Below are 24,585 nucleotides of genomic sequence, written 5' to 3' on the forward strand. Positions count from 1 at the left end.
TTTGTAACAACATCTTTCACAAATATTCATTAAGGAACATATGTGTATTTGCTCATTTGATAAGATTGTGTAAGAGTAGAAATAATCTTTTGATAGTCTTCTAAAATTTAATACAACTTAAGAGATTAAAATTGCATGTCCATATAAAATTCCAACTTCAAATCGACCTAATATGATCAAGTTATACATTTGAAATCATGTCCAAACCAGCATTAGGTTAAACATCATTTTGTATGGCATCAGTATGAGCACCAAAAGCTTTGGAAGCATTGATAAAATCTTTGTAGAGAATTGATTTGTAGAGAGGTGGATTAGATTCATTCAACAACACTTTTGCTGGCTCAACAATGCTGTTTGGAGTTGGATTCACAAATAGGGCTATTGATGTTCTTGCTTCCTTTGAATTTGTTACTGCTCTATGCATCACACTTCTTAACATCCCATTGCTGATCATCTATTTCATTCATTAAAATTACATCAAAAAAAATATAAAAATTATGTGAGAGAAATCATGTACACATGTGTATAATGTGAAGTGTTCATAAATATATATAACTTAGCTTCAACTGTCATCTATGTCCTCAAATTTTGGGTGTGCATAAGCAAGCACTTAAATTTGTCTAGAATTGAACAAGTATACACACTGTCCTATGTGACATAATACACATACGACGCTACATAGAACACAAAATTGTCATGTAGGACGCCACCTAGGATGAATGTATCTAGTTGTTCAAATATTTTGCAAATTTAAGTGGCTACTTGTGTATACTCAAAGTTGAAGGACATAATTGTCAGATAAAATCAAGTTAAAAAGATATATATGTTTATGCATTAATCTAAATAAAAAATTAATGATATTGTAATTATTATAATCTTATGTATATACACATTGACTTAATTATATTATGAGTTTAAAAAGTATATGATAGGTACATACCTCTAATTGATTGCCTATGTTTACAACAAAAGCATTAGGCACAGCTTCAACACACATCCACTTTCCATCTACCAAAACTTGAAGTCCACTTACATTGCCTTGATATATTATTGTTATGAGGCTTGGATCAAGATGTTTTAGTATGCCTAAAGTCAAGCTTGGATCTGGACATGGTGGATAATTATTTGCTGACAATAATTGAACTTGGCTTTGTTCATCAAAGTAGCCTGATTCAATTCCTAATCCTTGCCCTATTAGCTCCAAAATTGTCAAACTCAGCTTCCTTATTTCCGCAACATATCTTCCCACGACTTTTCTGTAATTGATGATAAAAATTCGTCAGTTTCAATTTCTACTTGAATGTAGCAAGTAGTCTGTTTAGCCAAGCTTCTAAAGACTACCTTATAGTCAAGCCCAAATTGTTGCTCTAATATTATCAAAAGTACTTTAAAATTGATTAGCTAAACACAAACGATTACTTTTGAAAAAGTAAGAAGATTTGAAATTTTAGCCCAAAAAAATACTGCTTGATCCACCAAAATTGGATGAAAAGTGGTTGAACAACAACTATTACACTATAACAAAAACAATGACATTAATAGAGTGTCTTTACCGGGATTAGTTAAGTGTCATTAGAACCAACGTCACTAAAGGTTTTAGGGACAAATATCAAGAGTGGTAATTGCCACTAAAAATACATATTTAGCGGCTCTAAGGACATTTTTGATGTATTGTTACTGTTTATTAATTACCTGTAGCTAGCTGGTTTATCTGGCCAACTTTGCATGCATTTGTGAAGAGGGTGACAAGGGTGTTTTATATTATCCCTCCATAAATGAACACCATTTTTAACCTCTTCCTCACTCCCTGTGAACATCCATCCTTTTCTGCTTGCTACATTCACTTTATCTTCATCAGTTATGTTGTTGAAAAACTCTTCAAAGGTAGATAATGCTTGAGTCGCCACGTTCTCTGAGATTCCATGGTTGATCACCTACGGAAACAAATTCAGGATTTGAATATTATGGATTCAAGTTTGAAATTCTATGATCACATGATCATATACAATTTAGTAGATTCAGATTACCTATAATTATTTGTAATTTGTTCACACCAAGTAAAACTTTTTAACATATAATTAATCAAGGTCTAAAGTAAAGTTACTAAATTCAAATGAACTTATTTGACTATGATCACCTAGAATTTTTTGAGTCTAGAGATCGAGATATATACGAGACACACATATTATAAAATTTATATACATATAACATATAATAGAGGAAATGAAATTTCCACGCCACTTACAAATTAAATAGAAGAAAATGATCTGTTCAGATCTGTTATGTATAAAAATAAAGATCTATTATAAAAAGGCCGTAAAAATTTAATAAAATTGTAAGTGAACTAGAAAATCAATTCTCCCCAGAGTCTAGGTCAAAGATTTACATCAGATCGAATCGTTTAAAAATACTAATAACATTAATACTAAAGAAAAGTTGATCTATACATGCCTGGAAAAACCCAAAATCTTGACCAGCTTGCAAGAGTTGCTTTATTGTTTCATTTTTTTGTGATTTTCCAACATCAATAACTGGGATTTTGGTGCATATTGGTATATGAGCATCACCTGGTCTTTCTTCATGGGAAAATGTAAAGCATTGAGGCACACATTCAACATTGAACCATTTTGTGTTATGTTTCTCCATAATTGTTCTCAATTTTTTTTTCAATTCAAGCAAATTTAAACATGGATAGTGTATCTTATGCTATAATTTATAATAATTAAGTACATGTGCTTGCTACTTATGCAAATAGTTTCTTTATTGATTAATTAAAAGAAAGAGACGTTATATACTTTTAATTAATCAATTAGCCCATAACTCACATGACTATTTTATTGCAAAAATTATTTTCGTAGTTATCACTCCAACCTTAATTTCTTTGACATGAAACAACTTGCGTTTTTTTTAAAAAAAAATAAAATAAAATTGTAGCCGGCTATGGAGTTTCTTTGAAAAGAAATAATTTCGAAAAAATATTTAGTCTATTTGATCGAATTGATAGATACCAAACCCGATCCATTCTTTAGATTTGATCGATAAGATGACAAAAAAAAATGAATTGGTTTGTTATTGATTCTAAAAATCTCTATAGTGATTTTAGCAATTCAACTTAAGATTATGATTAAATATATCGTTCAATGATGGCGACATTATTTTATATGTAGACCACTTGATATAATATTTGTCAATTGTCACATACAATTATTGTTTAACTATAATCAAAATTATATTTAACTAATAATTTTTCTCTTTCATACCAATAGTCATATTATTCAAGTACAAGTTGTAAGTAGTAGACATTTGAACATTATATTTTTTATGAAAAAATACATATACTCCTAGTATAATTACATAACTATACTACACTAAGTGACTAACCTTGTACTTAGGTGAGAGTTGATGGCTTTCACCAATACTGCTTTAAGTGAATCTGAGGGAGCAAAATAGAAAGGACGAGAGTTACGATTTTCACACGCGAATCAATGAAAAATTTATGTTATAAAAATATGATTTTAGTTTGTACTCACTTCTCACTAGGAAGCTTTCTAATTTTTTCGTATAAAAACAGTACTATTTTTTCTTTTCTCACTGATTCAGTCAGAATATTTATGTAATTAATAGCTAATAAATATTTTTTTAGTAGAAAATAGTAAATTTTATAATAGCGAGTTATTATTGATTGAGGTAAAAAATAATAGAAGTCACTTCTAAAGTGGATCCTATAATTCTGAACTCCGCATTTGTTGATGAAATCTACAAAAAATGTTTCAACTTTAAATACCAAATTCTTTAAAGAGTATATTTTTGAAATTTCAAATTTAACTCATACGTATATTTTATATATAAAAAACCAACTATTTTTTTTTTTTTTAAAAAAAGACATGCACAACATGTATTGGAAATGTTATATCAAATACCTTATTACTTGTATGAAAGAAAATAATCTAACGAAGATTAAAATAATATCAAATATCACAAAGGTAAATTTAGATATTAAAAAAACAATAATTCATTTAAAGATACTGAAAATGATTCTTCCAACAACATGAAGGGATTATTTATACACAATAAAGAGTTGGAATAAAAGTTTTTGATAGTTTTCGCAACTTAAAAATATAACTTAAAGACATCCAAACTTCAAATCAACCTAATATGATCAAATTATACCTTTGAAATCATGTCCAAACGAGCACTAGGTTAAACATCATTTTGTATGGCATCAGTATGAGCACCAAAAGCCTTGGAAGCATTGATAAAATCTTTGTAGAGAATTGATTTGTAGAGAGGTGGATTAGATTCATTCAACAACACTTTTGCTGGCTCAACAATGCTGTTTGGAGTTGGATTCACAAATAGGGCTATTGATGTTCTTGCTTCCTTTGAATTTGTTACTACTCTATGCATCACACTTCTTAACATCCCATAGCTGATTATCTATTTCATTCATTAAAATTACATAAAATAATGTTAAATTTAACCGTGATTAACAAATTTAAAGTTTTATATGTGTATATATATATAATAAGTAATTGGCACATACCTCTAATTGATTGCCTATGTTGACAACAAAAGCATTAGGCACAGCCTCAACACACATCCACTTTCCATCAACCAAAACTTGAAGTCCACTCACATTGCCTTGATATATAATTGTTATAAGGCTTGGATCAAGATGTTTTGGTATGCCTAAAGTCAAGCTTGGATCTGGACATGGTGGATAATTATTTGCTGACAACAATTGAACTTGGCTTTGTTCATCAAAGTAGCCTGATTCAATTCCTAATCCTTGTCCTATTAGCTCCAAAATTGTCAAACTCAGCTTCCTTATTTCCGCAACATATCTTCCCACGACTTCTCTGTAATTGATGATAAAAATTCGTCAGTAATTTAATTCAATTTCTACTTGAATGTAGCAAGTAGTCTATTTAGCTAAGCTTTTGAAAAGTCAAAAGTATATATTTATATAGAGAGAGAGATTTAAGGTGTTTGACTTTTTTTTGTGTGTGTGTGGGGTGTGGGGTGGGGGTGGGGGGTTCAAAACACAAAAAAATTTGGGGTCTTAGTATTGTTTAATTACCTGTAGCTAGCTGGTTTATCTGGCCAACTTTGCATGCATTTGTGAAGAGGGTGAGGGTGTTTTATATTATCCCTCCATAAATGAACACCATTTTTAACTTCTTCCTCACTCCCTGTGAACATCCATCCTTTTCTGCTTGCTACATTCACTTTATCTTCATCAGTTATGTTGTTGAAAAACTCTTCAAAGGTAGACATTGTTTGAGTCGTCACATTCTCTGAGATTCCATGGTTGATCACCTACAGAAATAAATTCAAAATTTAAAGAATATAGATCCGAGTTGAGATTCTATCTCATCACATGCAATTTACTATATTCAGAATGTATTCATATTTGTTCATATCTAGTGAATATTTTAATATATAGTCAAGTCGTCAAGATCTAAAATAAAAGTTACTAAATTCGAATAAACCTAGTCACGTCCGCCTCTCATCACATGCAATCTTTTTTAGTTTAGACTCTAGAAGTGGATTAAAGATTAAAAATCATGCATATATTCAAATGAGGTTCAATTTAATTATTTTAGACACATATTCATAATTACATATATTATACTAATTTATTTATTTATTTTTCATATATAATATATACGGGGTTCAGGTCAAAGACATAGATCCACACTAAATCTTTAAAAACCTTCTTGTTTTTACTTTGAAACAGCAACATACATCCGATACAATTTCATAAGTGATGTCTAGCAAAGAAGGGAAGGATGTACGCATGCAGACCTAATTACCTCTACCTTTATGAGACAGATAGGTTGTAATTTTCTCATTTAAGAAAAAAAAAGAAAATATCATACCTGGAAAAATCCAAATTCTTGACCAGCTAGCAAGAGTTGCTTGATTGTTTCAAATTTTTGTGATTTTCCAAGATCAATGACTGGGATTTTGGTGCATATAGGTATATGAGCATCACCTGGTCTTTCTTCTTTGGAAAATGTAAAGCATTGAGGCACACATTCAACATTGAATCATTTTGTGTTATGCTTCTCCATACTTGCCTTCAAATCTCCTTCTATTCAAGCAAATTTAACTATGGATCAGTGTATCTAGTGCTATAATTAATAATAATTAAGTACATGTGCCTGCAAATAGTTATTTAATTATTTCTTTTTTGATTAAATTTAACAAAAGAAAGAAAGAGACATTTATACTTTAATTAATCATCTATTTTATTGCAAACATTACATTCTTAGTTATGTATCATGTTATCACTCCAACTTTAATTATTTTTTACACTGAAATATTAAAACAAACATACTAGTGAAATAGGCATAAAGGAGGTTTGTAGCTTTACCTGCCATAGCAAAGAACAACTAAAAATGAGCTAGGTTAAGTCTTCTTCACCTTAAGCTTATGACGGCTAACACCTTATGAAGTGTGTTTTAGATTAAGACAGAAGAGAAGACTTAATCTCATATTTATAGACATAAATGTTTTAACCTAGTGTGTATTCGGGTTACTAGTCTTCAACAAGCCCACAATATTATCAGCCCATAGATATAACATGAAATGGATATAAGCCCATAATGAAGAGGTAAAAAAAAGATAAAATCATAAAATTTCTCACAAAGACATTTGAATTTCTACCCAAAATTGCATAATAATAATAATAATAATAATAATAATAATAATAATAGTCATGCCAAAACTTCATCAAGATTGCATGATAAATTATCATGTCAAAACCTCATTGATATATTGATATGTCTTGCAAAATGATTTCACTCTTCTTAATTAATTGTCCACTTTTAAATTGACACACCTATTAAGATAATAATTGACATGGTAAGTTAATAAAATTTACCCCTTTTAATTATGCAGTGGATGAATTAAAAACTTAAGATTTTCAAAAAGTTTTACCTTTTTCAATATAATTAATTGAGAATATAATAAGTAAAATCATCATTCTTTTTTTATTTGTAAAAATGGTCAAGTAATTAGATACAACTAAAAAAAGAAAATTAAATAAGTAATTCGGAATAACTAAAAAAAAGAAAATGGAAACAGAGGGAGTATCAATCAAAGTATTGGGTAATTTTTTTTCTATAAATAGGCATATGTTTGTAAAAGGAAGAGAATCCAATTATCATTCATTTATTATTAATTCTTCCTTATTAGTTTTTTAAGTTCTCTAAGGAGAAGAAAAGAGCTGGAGGGTGTTTAGATTAGCTTAAAAATTGATCAAACTTATTTTTAAGTCAGTTTTGATTTTTCAAAGTGTTTGACAAATATAAAAAATAACTTAAAATAAGTAAAAGAATTACTTAAAATAAGTTAGAAAGTGTTTGACAATCTCAAAAATCATTGAATTGAGTAAAAAATTAAAAATAGGTCACCCCCCCCCCCCTTATTTTTTATTTTTGACTTAAAAGTTATTTCAATTTGATTTTTTATTTTTACATAAAAAACTATTTTTTTAAGTCAATCCCAAAGGGCTCTTAATCTTGGTCTCTTTTTCTAGTCTTTTTCTTTCATTAAATTTTTGTTAAATCTATTTTTAATAATGGAGTAATCTTTTTGTGTTAGGGTAGTTGATGAAACTTGATATATTTATCATACTATCTCAAAAATTTGAAATATCTTTGCCTGAAAATTTTCATTTTTATTTTTATTTCAAGTTGTGCTAGAAGAATAATTTTCAATTAATCAATACTATCATATTTAAGTATCTTTTTTTTCTTTTCTCTAAGTTAGTTTTATATTAATTTTATGACCAAACACCAATGCCGGACTACCAATTAGTACTAACAATTATAGCATGCATTTTGAAGAACAAAAATAAGGTGGAACAACATAAAAACATATACAATTTGAGTTTCTTGTATGTGATATATTTTTCTTATAATTGTTGAAAAACATTCTTTACTTTTCATTTTCATATTACGCAGACATTTGAAAAAGACCATGCATTTAATTTGAAGAGGAAAAAATTAATGCATTAGTTGTATTATATATCAACAATTCTATTATTAGATTCTACTACATGATTTACTTTGATAACTTTTTCCAATAACATCATTATTTTGTCGTTTTCCTATTAGAATCATTATCTTGTTGTTTTCCTTGTAATCTTTGTCTTGTTTGGTCAATTGATATTAAAAGGCTACCAACTTATACACACAATATATATTTTCAATACAAATAAATTTAATTTAAAATGTAGAGAACAATTACAAAATAGTGTTTGTTAAATAGAAAGATAATTATATAGAAAATAAAACAACAATCTTCTATTACAAGTAATATTGCAGTACATATCGTTTTAAATTAGATTATATTATCAACGTATATAAGTTAAAATTTTTTATATTGAAAAAATTTATAACGATTCATATAGTCGTTTTGAGTATTTGAACCCCCTATCCCTTGAAATATCCTCTTCGTAGATTTTATTGTAATTTTTAACTTGCGGAGATAGGTGGCATGATATATGTCGGGGAAGAATATCTAATTTTGGAAAAGAAGAGTTTAAAAATTAAAAGTTTAACTAAAATTAACATTTGGGATTAACAAGATTCAAATTGGATTTTGATTTTCATCAATTAAGTCCAGAATAATTTATAACTATGGTCAGTTCATACCATTGGGTTGGTTATTGGTTGATTTGGATGAATAGGTTTGACTATGGTCAACATTATCAATGGTCTCAACTGATTTGCCAATTTTGTGACCCAAATTAAATCGAATTTTCGATGGTTTAACATTTCTTTTTCTGATAAAAAGTGAGTTTAAATTTAGATTTGCATCTAATTCAAAAGGGAGAGAATCATTCAACTCTTATAAGACTATCATATATATATCATTATCAACACTTGATGTGAGACTTTTTTTTGTTCTTCAACTCCCCACATGACGTCCAGGGCCCCGGATAAATAAAGACCTAAATTGATACAAAATTAAAAAAAAGAAAAGTGAATGGTAAAATTAAAAGGAAAGATTGATTACATGGAGAATAAATGATGATGATGATGATGATAAGATGGGTTAGATTTGTAGGATTAGAGGAGATATAGACCTTTAATGAGTATGACAAAAATAAAGAAGATAACGATAAAATGATTAAAATTGAAGCATACGCAGACATCGTACCTTAATTTGCGCTAAACAACATACTTTGAAAAGTTGAAAGGGATAGATTTTCATGAATAAATGAATAAAAATTGGCACTTTTAATTAGCATCTTTTTTAACCCAAGTTTTGGACAACAAATATTTTTAATTAAGGAGTTAAATACATTGTATTTCCGTAATTTGAAAGATCTAACTTATATTCACTGATCATGCCAATAATGTTACGCTATGTGTATTTTAATATGTTGTAATTCATGTTATCTATCTTAGCATAGATACACTTGCATTATAAAATATTCTATATCATCAAATTAATTAAAAGGATAATTGTTAAGAGAACTTATAAACTAATCTTGTACTCTTTTAATAATTTAGTTAGTTAGTTAGGTAGATAGTTAGTTAGTTAGCTAATTACAAGTTAGTTAGAATAAGCAGCTTTCATTTTATACTTAATGAGATTATATATAGTGATGTAAACTCATATGTACAAAGACAGAAAATATACAATTCTTCTTCAAACTTCTTTGTAGCCTTCTTCTTCTTCTTCTTTCGTCTTCTTCTTCTTCTTTAAGCTCATCATTAGAGCTTCTTCACATGGTATCAGAGCACAGGAGAATTTGAATCTCTGTGTTAATTTCTCCATAGTCTGAAAACGAGAGTTCAAAGAGTCTTGAATTGAAGATCTAGTGTTTGTCTGAATCGAAGTCTGTTAGATGTTCAAAATCGATCAATAATGCCTTCAACTGGAGATGGAGCTTCAAGTGAAGTTCAACAACAACTTCCAGTTACAACTACAACCAAAATTGATCACAATCATCCTCTCTTTATACATCCTTCAGATACCCAAGTAAGTTATGGATCTGATGCTCATTCAGTATGGGAAGATCTACGTGAAAGATTTGATAAAGTAAATGCATCTAGGGCCTTTTATCTTCACAAAGAATTAGTCACTATGACACAAGGAACTTCTTCTGTGTCAATCTATTTTTCAAGATTGAGAGAGTTGTTGGATGAGGGTGAAACATTGATTCCTTGTCCTTCATGTGCTTGTCCTGAATCTAAGCAATACATAGAGCATTTACAATTTCAAAAGTTGTGGCAATTTCTGATGGGACTTAATGAGTCATATGCTCATGCAAGAAGTCAAGTCCTTATGCAGATTCTAGTTCCAAGTGTAAATCAAGCTTATGCTATGATTGTTAGTGTTGAGAGTCAAAGAATACATGGTGCAGGAAATATATCTTCACCTGCAGAAGCTTTATCTGAAACAGCATTGATGAGTAATAGAATGCCTCTTAGTTCTCATTCTGGAAATGGTGGATACTACAACAATAATACAGCTTCCTCAGGAATAAGAAGGGGAGTGTCTAACTTTCAGAATAACGGATATAGAAATAAGGGGTATGGAGATGGAAGAACTAGTTATTCTGCAGGAAAGTCTCAACTCTACTATGAATTTTGTCACTATAAAGGTCATACAAAAGAAACTTGTTATAAACTTCATGGTTATTTAAAGAAGAAAGGAAGAGTATCTTCTTATGCAAATAATGCTTCTGCTGGCAATGAGTCTGGAATGGTTGATTCAGCTTTAGGATCAAATACTAGAGCAAATGAGTCATCTAATGATACTACTTCAGGACAGGGTGTGTCAATGTTTACTCAAAAGCAATATTATGAGATCTTGCAGATGTTGAGAAAAGGGAAGAGTAAGGAAGTGGATACAATGGCCAATGTAGCTACTGCAGGTGTAGCTAGAACATCAGGTAATTTTATAGCTCTAATGTCTAATATGTCACATATTAACTGGATTGTAGATACTGGTGCCTTCAATCATATGGTTCACAACTTTGGTTTAATGAGTCAGTCTACAAATCTTGATGTTCAGGGTGGTATGAGAGTTAATTTACCTGCTAGTGATCAGGTGTCTATTAGTCATATTGGTGAATCTTTGGTTCTTAAAGACAAATTAGTAAAGGATGTGTTGTTTGTTCCAGAATTCAAGTATAATCTTCTATCAGTGTCACAACTAACAAAACAGTTAAAGTGTGTTGTAGTATTTTTTTTCCTGATTTTTGCATTTTTCAGGATCTCTTCAATGGGAGGGTCCTGGGGATTGGTAAAGAGAATCAAGGATTGTATATCCTCAATACTGATGTCACAACAAAGCTTTCAAATGGTCAAGTTTCTTCTGGAGAATGTGCAAAGAAAGCTGCATGTAAAAGGATTAAACCTATTGGCTTTAGTTCTACTGTTGATTCTTTAAGTAGTCTATGGCATAAAAGACTTGGACATGCTCCTCTAAAAGTGCTAAGTAGAATAAAGGAATTGAACATTATATCTGTACATGATCATCATTGTTCTATATGTCCAATTGCCAAGCAATCAAGACTGCCTTTTCCTACTAGTCTTTCTCATTCAGTTTCAGTTTTTGACATTATACATGGTGATGTATGGGGACCTTACAGAGTGCCTAATCATGATGGTAAAAGATATTTTTTTAACACTTGTGGATGATATGTCCAGGTATACTTGGATTTTTCTATTACACACTAAATCAGATACTGTGGTAGTGTTAAAATATTTTGTGAGCTTGGTAAGAAATCAGTTTGGTGTAGGCATTAAGTGTATAAGAACAGACAATGGAACAGAGTTTTTTAATAATCAAATGGATGATCTATTCAAGGCTAATGGGATTATACATCAGAGTTCATGTGTGTATACCCCTCAACAGAATGGAGTAGTTGAGAGAAAGCATAGGTCTATTCTTAACATGGCTAAAGCACTAAGATTTCAGGTTGGTGTACCTCTACAGTTTTGGGGATTTTGTGTTACTACTGCTGAATACATATTGAATAGATTACCTACTGTGTTGTTACAAGGACAGAATGCTTTTGAAAAATTGTTTGGACAAGCTCCTAGCCTTCAGCATCTTAGAGTGTTTGGGAGTCTATGCCATGCTACAGATCCTAAAACTCTAGACAAGTTTGCACCTAGAGATGTTCCAGCTGTGCATATGGGGTACACAATGAACAAGAAAGGTTATATTCTGCATAATTTGACTTGCAAATCATTTTTTATAAGCAGAGACACTGTGTTTAAAGAAGATATATTTCCTTTCAAGAATCTAAAATCCTTTCCAGATCATTTGTTTCCTATTCTGGATCTTCATGATAGCTCATTTACTGATTCATCTGTATCAGATTCTGATAGTACTTCTATTCCAGTTTCTAATCCTACAACTTCTATACAGTCTCAAACTTCTTTTAATATTACAACACCCTTAGTTCCTCTAAGAAGATCTTCTAGACAATCTAAGCCACCTATTTGGTTGGATTCATATGTGACTCAAAGTGCACAAAATGCATGTTTATATCCTATGTCACAATATGTCACTTACTCTAAACTAGCTCCTACCTATAGAGCCTCACTTGCTGCATATTATACTATCTCTGAACCTCATACATATAAAGAGGCCTGTCAAGATACTCATTGGGTGAATGTTACGAGAGATGAGATTAATGCTCTAAAAGACAATAATACTTGGTCTATTGTTCCTCTACCTCCAACAAAGGTTCATATTGGCTGTAAGTGGGTGTTCAAAGTTAAGTATAAAGCATCTGGAGAAGTTGAGAGATATAAAGCCAGGTTAGTGGCAAAAGGGTACAATCAACAAGAAGGCTTAGACTATACTGAGACATTCTCACCAGTAGCTAAAATGGTTACAGTAAGGTCAGTAGTGGCTTTAGCTGCTTCATGTGGCTGGTTTATATTTCAAATGGATGTTCACAATGCTTTTCTTCAAGGAGATCTTCTTGAAGAAGTTTATATGCAGATTCCTGAAGGTTTTGCAAACCAGGGGGAGAAAAACATGATTTGCAAGCTTCATAAGTCCTTGTATGGACTGAAGCAGGCACCAAGGCAGTGGAACTTGAAGTTAACAGAAGCTTTAGTTGATATGGGATTTTCACAGTCTCATTATGATTACTCACTCTTTACTAAGAACATAGGTAAAGATCTTCTACTCATCTTTGTATATGTTGGTGATCTCCTTGTTACTGGAAGCAGTTTACATCATATACAACAAATAAGAGAGGAGTTACAACATAGTTTCAGAATGAAAGATCTTGGTGAACTTAAATATTTCCTTGGAATTGAATTCTCTAGGTCTAAAGAAGGTATACTGATGAATCAAAGGAAGTATGCTTTAGGACTTGTGTCTGAGTTGGGATTAGCAGGTTGTAAGCCTTCTACTACACCGTTGGAGTTTAATCACAAGCTAACTTCTACTGTGTTTGATGAATTCATTGGAAAGAATGCTAATGCAGAACACTTACTTCTTTATGATTTTGGAAAATATCAGAGGCTGATAGGGAAGTTATTATACTTAACTATGACTAGACCTAATATAGCCTTTGTAGTACAGGTTCTCAGCCAATATATGCACTCACCAAAATCATCTCATATGGAAGCAACACTCAGAGTAGTGAGATATATAAAAGGAACTGCAGGTCTTTGATTGTTTATGCCAAGTAAAAAAGGAAATGAAATGGTAGCTTATTGTGGCTCAGACTAGGGGGGGTTGTGTAGAAACAAGAAGATCAGTTACTGGTTATATGATTAAACTAGGAGGAGCACTGGTGTCTTGGAAATCAAAGAAACTAAGCATAGTATCAAGGAGCTCTGCAGAAGCAGAATTCAGGAGTATGACCACTACAGTTGCTGAAATAGTTTGGTTAAAAGGCTTGTTCAGAGAGCTAGGAATGAATATAAAGTTGTCTGTGAAAGTATTTTGTGACAACAAAGCTGCTATTCAAATAGCAGCTCATCCAATTTTCCATGAAAGAACTAAGCATTTTGACATAGATTGTCACTTTGTAAGAGAGAAGATACTTGAAGGACTTATTCAGACACAACACTTAGGAACAAGAGAACAACAAGCTGATATACTTACTAAAGGGTTGTGCAAACCTCAACATGAAGAACTGATTGACAAGCTAGGAATGAAAAATGTATTTTTCAATTCTTAGCTTGAGGGGGAGTGTTAAGAGAACTTATAAACTAATCTTGTACTCTTTTAATATTTTAGTTAGTTAGTTAGTTAGTAAGTTAGCTAATTACAAGTTAGTTAGAATAAGTAGCTTTCATTTTATACTTAATGAGATTAAATATAGTGATGTAAACTCATATGTACAAAGACAGAAAATATACAATTCTTCTTCAAACTTCTCTGTAGCCTTCTTCTTCTTCTTCTTTCGTCTTCTTCTTCATCTTCTTTAAGCTCATCATTAGATCTTCTTCACAATAATTTAAGGTACCTATACATATTACAATTTTAATTGTCATGAGTGACATCCACAGTATACCACATGATTTTGAGAAATGATAACTAACCAAAATATCATTTATTTAAAGCAATTCATCATTTAAAAAAAGCAAGAAAACAATTTTTAGATAACTAAATATTGAGTTTTGTTGACTACTGAGGTGTACTGCTGTTTTGTTGGGTGTTAGTAACAGTGTTGGGAGTGGTTGACGCAGGGGAGACAGCACTGCTGTTCTGCAGAATATTGGAACCATTGTGTGCATCAGGTGACGAGGTGGAGACAGCGACGGGGAAGTCGGCTTGGTGGACTGGTGGTGTGAATGTCGTGGGCTGCTGGTTGGTATGTGTAGGTGCGAAAGGAAAGGTCGTTTCATCAAACGCGATGTCACGTGTATGAAAAAAATGATGAGTTTCCAAATCGTATACCCGCCAACCTTTCGTCCCGGAAGGATAGCCAAGGAACATGCATTTGAGGCTTCGAGGTGCAAATTTATTTTGTGGACGCTGGATGTGTCGAACAAAACACAGACACCCAAAAACACGTAGATGAGATATATCTGGCGGGGTTTTATTTAGTATTTTGAATGGGGATTTGCCACCGAGGACACGGCTAGGTGTGCGATTGATGAGATAAACCGTAGTACGAACACACTTCCCCCAAAACTCGACTGGTAATGACGCTTGGAACATTAAGGAGCGTGCGACATTTAGGATATGACGGTGTTTACGCTCGACCCTCCCATTTTGTTGTGGGGTTCCGACGCATGATGTTTGGATAAGGGCGCCCATGTCGTGATAAAACTGACGAAGAGGAGTGTTAAGAAATTCGGTACCATTGTCAGATCGAATAGTTTTTATAGTTTTATGGTACTGAGTTTGGATTAAGGTAAAGAATTGTTTTAAACAAGATGTGACTTCACTTTTATCTCTTACGAGGTACACCCATACAGCTCAAGAATGATCATCTACAATGGTCAAAAAATAATGTGACCCAGAAGATAGACAAGTGGAGTAAGGACCCCATAAATCACAATGAATTAAATCAAAAATGGACGCAGCTTTATTAGAACTAGAAGGAAAACTTGAATGAGTTTGCTTAGAATAAAAATAGATCTCACATGACTCTAAGTGTTTGACATCTGAGGGGGTTTTATTAAAAGGAGGGGAACATAAAATTGCAGGAGATGGATGACCCAGTCGCTTGTGCAATAACTCGACCTGGTCGACTCTAGAAGCTGAGACGAAGGCTTGAGACTGGAACACGTATACTCCGTTACGAGCTGTACCCCGACCAATCTCCGTTGTCAAAACACGGTCCTGTATCACACAACAACAATCATCAAAAATCACACGACAATTATTTGACTTAATCAGACAGCCAACAGAGATCAAATTGCATTTCAGGTTAGGAACAAATAATACATTGTTCAAAATCAAGTTGGTAGAAATCTGTACGCTCCCACATGAATTTGCCACAACTCGAGTGCCATCCGGGAGACCAATAAAACACTCAGGGACAGATATAATATCATAAAGGGAAGAAAAATTACCCGTCATGTGATGTGAAGCACCACTATCAATTAACCAATCGGGTGACAAAGCGTGTATCGTACCCGTGTTATTGGCAGATTGTGTAGGAGTGTCTAGCATATTCAATAGTCGAGTCATCTGTTCAGCCGACAATCCTAGAAAATTCGAGCCTTGGTGGCTGCCGATCGTGGCTGCTGGTGTAGTCGAACTGTTGGTGTGTGCAGCCATTCCCCCACTTCGGCCTACAAATTATTCTCTTGCAGAAGGTGGACCGCGACCTCCTCGACCTGCACGTCCTCCCCCACGACCCCTTCTTCCTCCGCTGGGAAATCCTATCAAAAGAAAGCACCGGTCAGCAGAGTGACCATTTTTGCCGCAATGAGTGCATTTGTATTTCGGAGGTGGTGTGGGTTGAGTTTCAGCCGCGAACGCCAGTCCATCAGTTTGATCGTCTCGGTTATGCACAATTGACTTATGTCTCTCCTCTTGAGAGACAAGATAATAGGCTTCATTAAGGACAGGAAGTGGTTGAGTGCCAAGGATTTGGGAGCGAGTAGCTCCGAACTGTGCGTCGTCTAGCCCTAGAAGAAACGCCTGCATCTTCTCCTCCTCAAATCGAAGACGCATTTTGGCAGCCGCAGGACATATACATCCGCAAGTTGGATCGATCGAACCATACAATTGGTTCCAAATCGTGATAAACTTATTGTAGTAAGAGACTACAGATTGACCTTTTTGCCGTAACATTTGTAGATCGGACTTTAATTGCCACGATTTTGGAGCATTCGTGCCTCCGTACCTTGCTTTGATATCGCTCCACAATTCGTGGGCAATTTTGTGAGCGACTAGACTAGGCTGGATGGTTTCGTCTGCACTGTTAAAAATCCACAAACATATGATGGAGTTGTTCGCTTTCCAGGCATCGAGTTCCAAATCATTCGTCGGTTTTGGAAACCCGTGTTCATATAGAAAACCGATCTTGCTTCTGCCTTCGAGTGCATTACAAATCGCTTGTTCCCAAACATCAAAATAATCTCCCTTCAGTAGATATTTAGTTAGAGAGTTACTTGGTCCTTCCGATGGGTGCAAGTAGTAGACGGAGCTTGGATCATGGATTGGTCGAATTTTCGCAGCAATCTGTGTAGAAACAGTGCTGGATTGGATGGATTCGCCTGTCATGATTTGCGATCTGCAAGTTGGTGGCTTTGACGTGTGAGATTGCAGCGTTTATTGTTTCCCGGCGTGGGAGATCGTACGTTGGCTGCAGAAGTGGTCGGCTCTCGGCTAGGATTTGATTTCTGATCGAGGCTCTGATACCATGTAGAAATATATCGGAGAGGTAAATGCAACCACTTGGGTTTTTCATTGACACAATGCGAGGTTCTGCCAGTTCCACCACCTGCCCATGCTTCGAGTCGTGTCCGTCATCCACCCGGATACCTTTCTGAATATTTCTGCCAATCTGCTACCCACGTACCTTCCGTTACTTGTCACACGAAGAGTCCTTGTTCAGGTACACGGTTTTCCATCACTAACTACGTTCATTATGAAAAATTGCATGACAGGTATCGTGGTTGTCACACGAAGAGTCCTTGTTCAGGTACACGGTTTTCCATCACTAACTACGTTCATTATGAAAATTTGCATGACAGATATCGTGGTTTCTTGGCTGCCATATCTGCTACAGACACCCCCAAATCATTTCAAGATGCTGTTAAATTTGCTAATTGGAGGGAGGCTATACAAACAGAAATTCGAGCCTTGGAAAATAATCAGACTTGGGTGTTGACCGATCTTCCAGCCGGTAGACGCGCGTTGGGATGTCAATGAGTGTACAAGACAAAATTTCATGCCAATGGATCTAAAGAACGGGACTTTTGCTCCAGTCGCCCGAATGGGAACTGTACGTATTTTATTGTCCATAGCCGTTGCCAAGAATTGGGAAATTCACCAACTGGATGTCAATAACTCTTTCTTACACGGGGATATTACCGAGGAGGTCTACATGCGACTTCCACCCGGTTATTCTACCGCACACCCAGGCAAGGTATGTCGACTGCAGAAATCTCTATATGGTCTACGACAGTCACCCAGAAATTGGTTCGAAAAACTGACAATTGCATTAAGGCGTTATGGTTTCAAACAGGCTCATAAGGATCATACTCTATTCATTTTTCGATGTGGCGCTGACTTCTTAGCTATCTTAATTTATGTCGACGACATTTTAGTCACAGGTAACAACCTCACTCTATGTGCTTCATTCAAAAAATATTTACACAACTGTTTTCAGCTGAAGGACTTGGGGCCCTTGAAATATTTTCTGGGAATCGAATATGCCCGTTCATCAACCGGTTTAGTGTTGTGTCAATGCAAATATACACTGGAAATTCTGTAGGAATCTGGCCTCACCGACTTGCAAACCGGCATCGACCCCCTTGCCTCCTGGTCACGGCTTAGCTATGTCGACCAGCGCTAATTCGAGATCCAAGTAAATATCGTCGTCTGGTTGGTCGTCTCATATATCTCACTATTACTCGCCCGAACTTGGCCTATTCAGTTCATCTCTTGTCTCAATTTATGCATGAGCCCCGAGTTGATCATCTCAACGCTGCTATGCGTGTGCTGCGTTACCTCAAAGGTCATCCTGGTCAGGGCATCCTTCTCCGCGCAGATAGTAGTTTGCAGATTATGGCTTATTGTGACTCTGATTGGGCTACATGTCCTCTCTCTAGAAAGTCTGTCAGCGGCTATTTTGTTATGTTGGGACGCTTTCCCATTTCTTGGAAGACCAAGAAACAGACTACAGTTTCTCGTTCTTCCGCCAAAGCTGAGTACCGGGCCATGGCTGACACTTGCTACGAAATTCGGTGGATTCAGCACATTCTTGACTGCCTTGGAGTCTCGCCTACCTTAATTCCGAGGTTATATTGTGATAACCAATCTGCTCTCTACATCGCAGCTAATCCAGTATTTCATGAGCTAATGAAACATGTCGACATTGATTGTCACATTGTCCGTGAATGTGTACGACGTCACGAAATCTCAACGCATTACGTTCCCACGCGACTCCGGCGAGCTGATTTGTTTACTAAACCTTTATCTCATCCTAATTTTTCGTTTCTTTTATCCAAGCTGGGCATTCACGATGTTCATGCTCCAACTTGAGGAGGAGTGTTGACTACTACGACTATTAGGTTTAGGTTTAGCCTCTTGTACTGGGCTTTAGCCCACTGTATTTATGTAACTATATATATCTCGTTGTGTCAATGAAAAACTCAAGCGGTTGCATTTACCTCTCCGATATATTTCTACAAGTTTTCATAATTCAATCGTCATACAATTAAAATTATAGAAATAAGTCCTCAATCCAATAACCAAAAATAATTATTTGAAAATAAACCTCTAAGAACGGAAAAAATATGGTACCAAAACTTTAATGCCTAAAGTAAATGGACGAAAGAGAAAGAGATAAAGAAGGCGTACAAGGAGAGAATCAATGAAGAGATACGAAAGATAAGGTGAGGATGAGCACCATCATGCTACTGATCGCGATCCTGAAATATGTTCACAATGATATTGAAGTTTTATCTGTTTTGAAATATGTTCACAATAACATAGAATGCTCCAATGTGACCTCCTTTTGCTGCTCTCTTCAGAAATTCACTTGCAAGTTCTGGCTGATCATCTTTAAAGAAATCCATCTGAAAATAGTAAAAGCACATTTAGGAGTCTTAGTACCAATCTCAATGAAAAAATCTATCATTGAAAAGTTATCTTTAAATATATGTTTGGATATGAAGTGTACATAAAATTAATTCTTACCACGCCCTCTCTATATAAAGCTTCTGGATTTCCACATTCTCTGCACAACTCCAAGAATGAAGTGACTTTGTTTATCTTCTCTTGATTTTCCTTCTCCCACGAAGGTTCTATTGAAAACTCTGTCATGCATTCTGATATACGTGTCGTTCATTTGCGAGAAAAACCTTGCAACTAGAATATCAATCAATTAGAAAAAACAACAATTGCTCATCGCACAAAGATCTATAGAATTATGAGATACATACATATATAAATAAATATATACCTTAGCTTCGCATTGATATAATTCGTAAAAGAAGTAGAAGCAATCTTTGCAACAATTATAATGTCTGACTTTTTTCGCATTTTATCAGAGATTCTATTTGATAAGAATTTTTATCTATTTTGAAATTTCTGTAATTGTTTTCTCAAAGGATATAAAAAATAAGTATTGATCTCGTAAATATAAATATAAAAATTTAAATTACTATCCGAAAAATATTCTGAAGAGTTGGTCTTGCTCCTTTATATAGGTAAATTTGCCACTTTTTGCTTCTTTTTTTTTCGTTTTTGAAGAAATTACGTTATATTTATATTTTTCTACTTTAATTTCTTGTTCACAAATAGTTAGATAGAGTTGGTCTTGCGTCGTACATGTAATTTCCCACTTTTTGCCCTTTTTAATTTGTGGTAGGATTTTGAGTATGAAACGTTTCTTTTTATTGTAAAATTCTTATATGTATTTTAAAGGGATAATGTATAAGTACCTTTTTAGATTATGATCGAAATTTCACATGCAAGGTTTTATTATCTTTCTGAATTTATTTATTTATTAATTTTGTATATCTTTTGTCTTATGTGACATTCTCTATGACTCTATGCAATTGAGGCGTGTGAGAGATATTTGGACTAATTTCACGTAAGCTAAAAAGGTGAACAAAATTACTATGAAAAAATGTGTTTGGGGGGTAATATGACCTTAATTTAATTAAGGTGTGTCTCTGGAATTTCGGTCATAGTCTAAGGGGTACTTCTACCTTTTCCCTATTTTAAATTACTGAATTTTTTTTTTTGGTTTCTCATTGGATGCACTGCAGGACATATATGGGAGTGACATATCCAACAAGATTTTTTTTCATATCTAGGACTCGAATATCATTGTAACACAATCCATGAATAAAGTTATTGATTAATAAGTACTCTTACGGTTTATAGTATGTTTTATGTAATTTTCTCATATATTTTGAAAAGTTTTAAAATATTTATGTTCAAACCCAGGATCAATATTAACAAATTTGACTTTAAAAATTGGAAAGATAATACCACATAATGAGACAAAGGGGTAATTTTCAAATGGGAAACTAATGTAGTGGCAAAGCGCGAACACATGTCAATAACTCAAGTAAAATATATTTTATTTATAAAGTCATAATTTTTATTGATTTACTTTTTTTTGATTAAAAAAATGTGATTCCTTAGATAACTAATAACTATTAATTAATGGGCAACTTTCACATATAGCAAATAAAAAATTTATATTTGTATGCTATAACAAAGTTTGCATAATTGCGCTCCATAGCAAACATAAAACTGTATAATTCGCTATACATATACAATTGTATAATTCGCTGGCCAAAATTGTATAATTCGTGGGCTTATTTCGCTGAAATTGAATAATTCCTTATCCTATTTCACTGCAATTGTATAATGCACAATTGTATAATTCGCTATCTATTTCGCTGCAATATTTTTATGAAATTTGTTTTGCATACAATTGAATCGAATTAAAATGTATGTATATTGCATAATTATAAGTGTGTAGCAAGAAGATATATATTTTTCTCTCGCTTTATACAAAAACAGAAACACAATATATTCACTTCTGTTGTATGAAGCTAGAGAAAATTGTATTTCACTGCAATTGTATAATTCGCAATGTATAATTCGTTGTCTTATTCTCTGCAATATTTGTATAAAATTTGCATTTGTCTACAGTTGAATTGAAGTAAAGTGTTTGTAAATTGTATATTTAAGTGTATAACATGAAGATATATGTTTTTGCATGTGTATATACAATTTTCTCTTGCTTTATACAAAACAGAAACAAAATTTATACACTTCTGTGTATAAAGCGAGAGAGGCGAGCAGAGGGAAAGTAGCGAGCGAGAATGGGAGAGTGGCGAGCGAGATTTTTGGGAGAGAGACGCCTGCAAACTTTGGCTATCATTTGCTATGAAGCACAATTAAATTAAACTCTAGCTACTCCATTTATTTAGGTTATTAGTTTGCTATTATATACAATCTTCCCTTAATTATTTAAGTGATCATCTAAAAAAAATCAATTCCTAATTGTTTAGTTGGTTAGAGTAATACATATATTGGTAACACAAGAATTAGTTATGAGGAAATCTATATATTATTTTATGCATGACTTATTTATTCGCGTATTGGTTATTCATGTATACATTGTTATTTCATCTTCTATTGATCCTACATAAAATAATACATAAATTCCTCATAACTTAAACATATGTTAGTTATGTCAATTTCTAAATTACAAACCAACTAAATATTTTATTTTTATCCAAAAATAACTTACCTTCTAACCAATTATCGATACCCCTATTATATTATACATAGACCAATAACAACATACTCCTTATAAAGCAAAAATGTCAAATTTTGTTTCAAGCTGGGCTAAAAACATTGTCACCCTACCTGAAAATTATGTTATGCCTCCTGATTAAAGGCCTAATGAACATGTCTCAATTGGTAACAATACTCCAGTAATTGATCTAGCAAAAGCATCATCAAGCCCAATTATTCATGCTAGTTTAGTACAAAAAATACTAAAAGCTAGTCAAGGATTTGCTTTATTTCAGGTTAGTAAAGTTTCTATTAATAATTAATTCACTTTTTCCCTTTACATTAAATGAATTGAGCACTAATGAAGATTAATTCTGGTTTCAATATTTATGAACTTATATATAGATCATAAACCATGGAGTATCAGAGAAACTGATGGATTTATTGGATATGGAAATCGATATATCAATGGAGAGATCTTCTCATACAACCTGTGTTTCCCATTCAAGAAGACACACAACATTTGCGCTAGACGCGTAAAAGCTCTTACCAACGTTAGTTAGTTGACACTGAATCTGATAATATCCATATAGACAATAGATATATACTATACAAATAATGTTAACAGTGGATCATAATGTTAAGACTGTGAGTAGGACCGATACGATGATAATTTAATTATTGAGTAATATATTACGTCAATTGATATCTAAGATTAACGTAACATCTATGACTTCCTCATTCTATGTATACATACTGTACCTTACATAATCATTTAATGTAACCAATAGCATATCTTAGACTATGCCTTACATCATCAGTTATATATCGCATGATCTCATAATATCCCTTTTAAATTAGGTACAATTACAATTTACATGTGTTAAAAGTTAAACCATCACAAAAACAATTTTTCGCACTAATAGATTAACACAAAACGTTAACTGTATCTAAAATAACATATTCAGCCGATCAAACTATCATCGTTAATTAATAGTCACTAGAATTCAATCATTCAGAGAATATATATATATATATACATAAACGCACTTTTTTCTCCAATATATATGTATATATAATACTATTAAAATCAATTAATCCCTATTAACTCAATACGTATTTAACGTGACACTTGTAGAACGTCATCCCTATGGACATCACCTCTAGGGACCATCTTGGTATCTAGCAACCTATTAATTGATTAATTAACATCTATAGATTCTAATTAGTCGATTAATTATTGTAGATGATATATATTAATATTGAATAGTAAGTCATAGTTGTGTTTTAAATAAATAGTAAACCTAAGGTTTGACTTTTTCATAGCCATCTGAAAAAAAAAAAAAACATACTCCCATTAAAGATTCTTGAATGTTTTTTCCCCTCTAGTATAAATAGCAACATCATATTATTAATTCGTAACCTATATTCAAATAACACAAACATTGAATAAAAACAATATGAATGAAGATAATTCAACTATTAAGAAGAAAGAATCATGCGTAGGAGAAGTAAAATATAGAGGAGTAAGAAAGAGGCCATGGGGAAAATACGCGGCGGAGATAAGGGATACTAATAATAATGGATCGAGGGTATGGCTAGGAACTTATGCTACTGCGGAGGATGCTGCTAGAGCTTATGATAAAGCTGCATTTCAAATGAGAGGACGTTTTGCGGTACTTAATTTTCCTCATGAGTATCCATCTGATCATCATTCTTCTTCTTCGTATTCAATGTCATCTTCGTCAACGTCGTGTTCATCAGTGAAACAAGTTATTGAAATTGAGTACTTGGATGATAAGTTATTGGAGGAACTTCTAGGCTTGGAATCTGACAAATCTCAGTATAATAAGTAGCTATTTTAGTTTGTTTTGTATATGCATGCATGTCTAAATAAAGAAAGACACTCTCATATGTACTTTATTCACCTGTTAAATTAATGGGCAATCTATGCTTTTCTTTTAATATAATTTTCATTCCAATTTATAGGACACAATGTCTGTTTCAAAAAGTATGTGATCTATCTTTAATCAGAATTAATTTAACTTTAAAATTTCCTTTTAGTTTTAATAGAATGACTTATATTCATACAACTATCTAAAATTTATTTTGAATCATATAAATTCAAATAATATCACGTAAATCAAACCAGTAGTCCAATAGAAAAAGAAAACAAGGAAATGTAAGGTT

At 33.0% G+C, this 24,585-nt stretch overlaps 3 protein-coding genes and 1 long non-coding RNA gene across 4 annotated transcripts; 1 reads left to right on the top strand and 3 right to left on the bottom strand.

Annotated features, from left to right (window-relative positions):
• Positions 1 to 2,723, bottom strand: LOC101251322 (hyoscyamine 6-dioxygenase-like). The gene is made up of 4 exons (XM_004247186.5): positions 2,452 to 2,723; positions 1,693 to 1,934; positions 941 to 1,256; positions 1 to 454 (listed from the first exon to the last, which is right to left on the bottom strand). Exons 1-4 carry the CDS (start codon positions 2,644 to 2,646, stop codon positions 218 to 220), a joined length of 990 nt encoding a protein of 329 aa, XP_004247234.1. The 5' UTR covers positions 2,647 to 2,723; the 3' UTR covers positions 1 to 217.
• Positions 2,724 to 3,303: 580 nt separating this feature from the next.
• On the bottom strand, positions 3,304 to 4,911 carry LOC138338144 (uncharacterized). Its single transcript, XR_011211504.1, has 3 exons — positions 4,544 to 4,911; positions 4,171 to 4,437; positions 3,304 to 3,433 (listed from the first exon to the last, which is right to left on the bottom strand). It is a non-coding gene; the product is annotated as an uncharacterized lncRNA (long non-coding RNA).
• A 165-nt stretch (positions 4,912 to 5,076) lies between these two features.
• On the bottom strand, positions 5,077 to 6,386 carry LOC101246279 (protein DOWNY MILDEW RESISTANCE 6-like). The gene is made up of 3 exons (XM_019215579.3): positions 6,380 to 6,386; positions 5,883 to 6,010; positions 5,077 to 5,319 (listed from the first exon to the last, which is right to left on the bottom strand). The coding sequence occupies exons 1-3, from the start codon at positions 6,384 to 6,386 to the stop codon at positions 5,077 to 5,079; spliced, it is 378 nt and encodes a 125-aa protein (XP_019071124.2).
• A 17,469-nt stretch (positions 6,387 to 23,855) lies between these two features.
• LOC101246862 (ethylene-responsive transcription factor ERF096-like) lies at positions 23,856 to 24,251 on the top strand. The gene has a single exon (XM_004247300.4). The coding sequence runs from the start codon at positions 23,856 to 23,858 to the stop codon at positions 24,249 to 24,251; it is 396 nt and encodes a 131-aa protein (XP_004247348.1).
• The last annotated feature ends 334 nt before the right edge of the window (positions 24,252 to 24,585 follow it).

The sequence above is a fragment of the Solanum lycopersicum genome, chromosome 9 (assembly GCF_036512215.1).
Source record: "Solanum lycopersicum chromosome 9, SLM_r2.1".
NCBI classification, from domain to species: Eukaryota; Viridiplantae; Streptophyta; class Magnoliopsida; order Solanales; family Solanaceae; genus Solanum; species Solanum lycopersicum.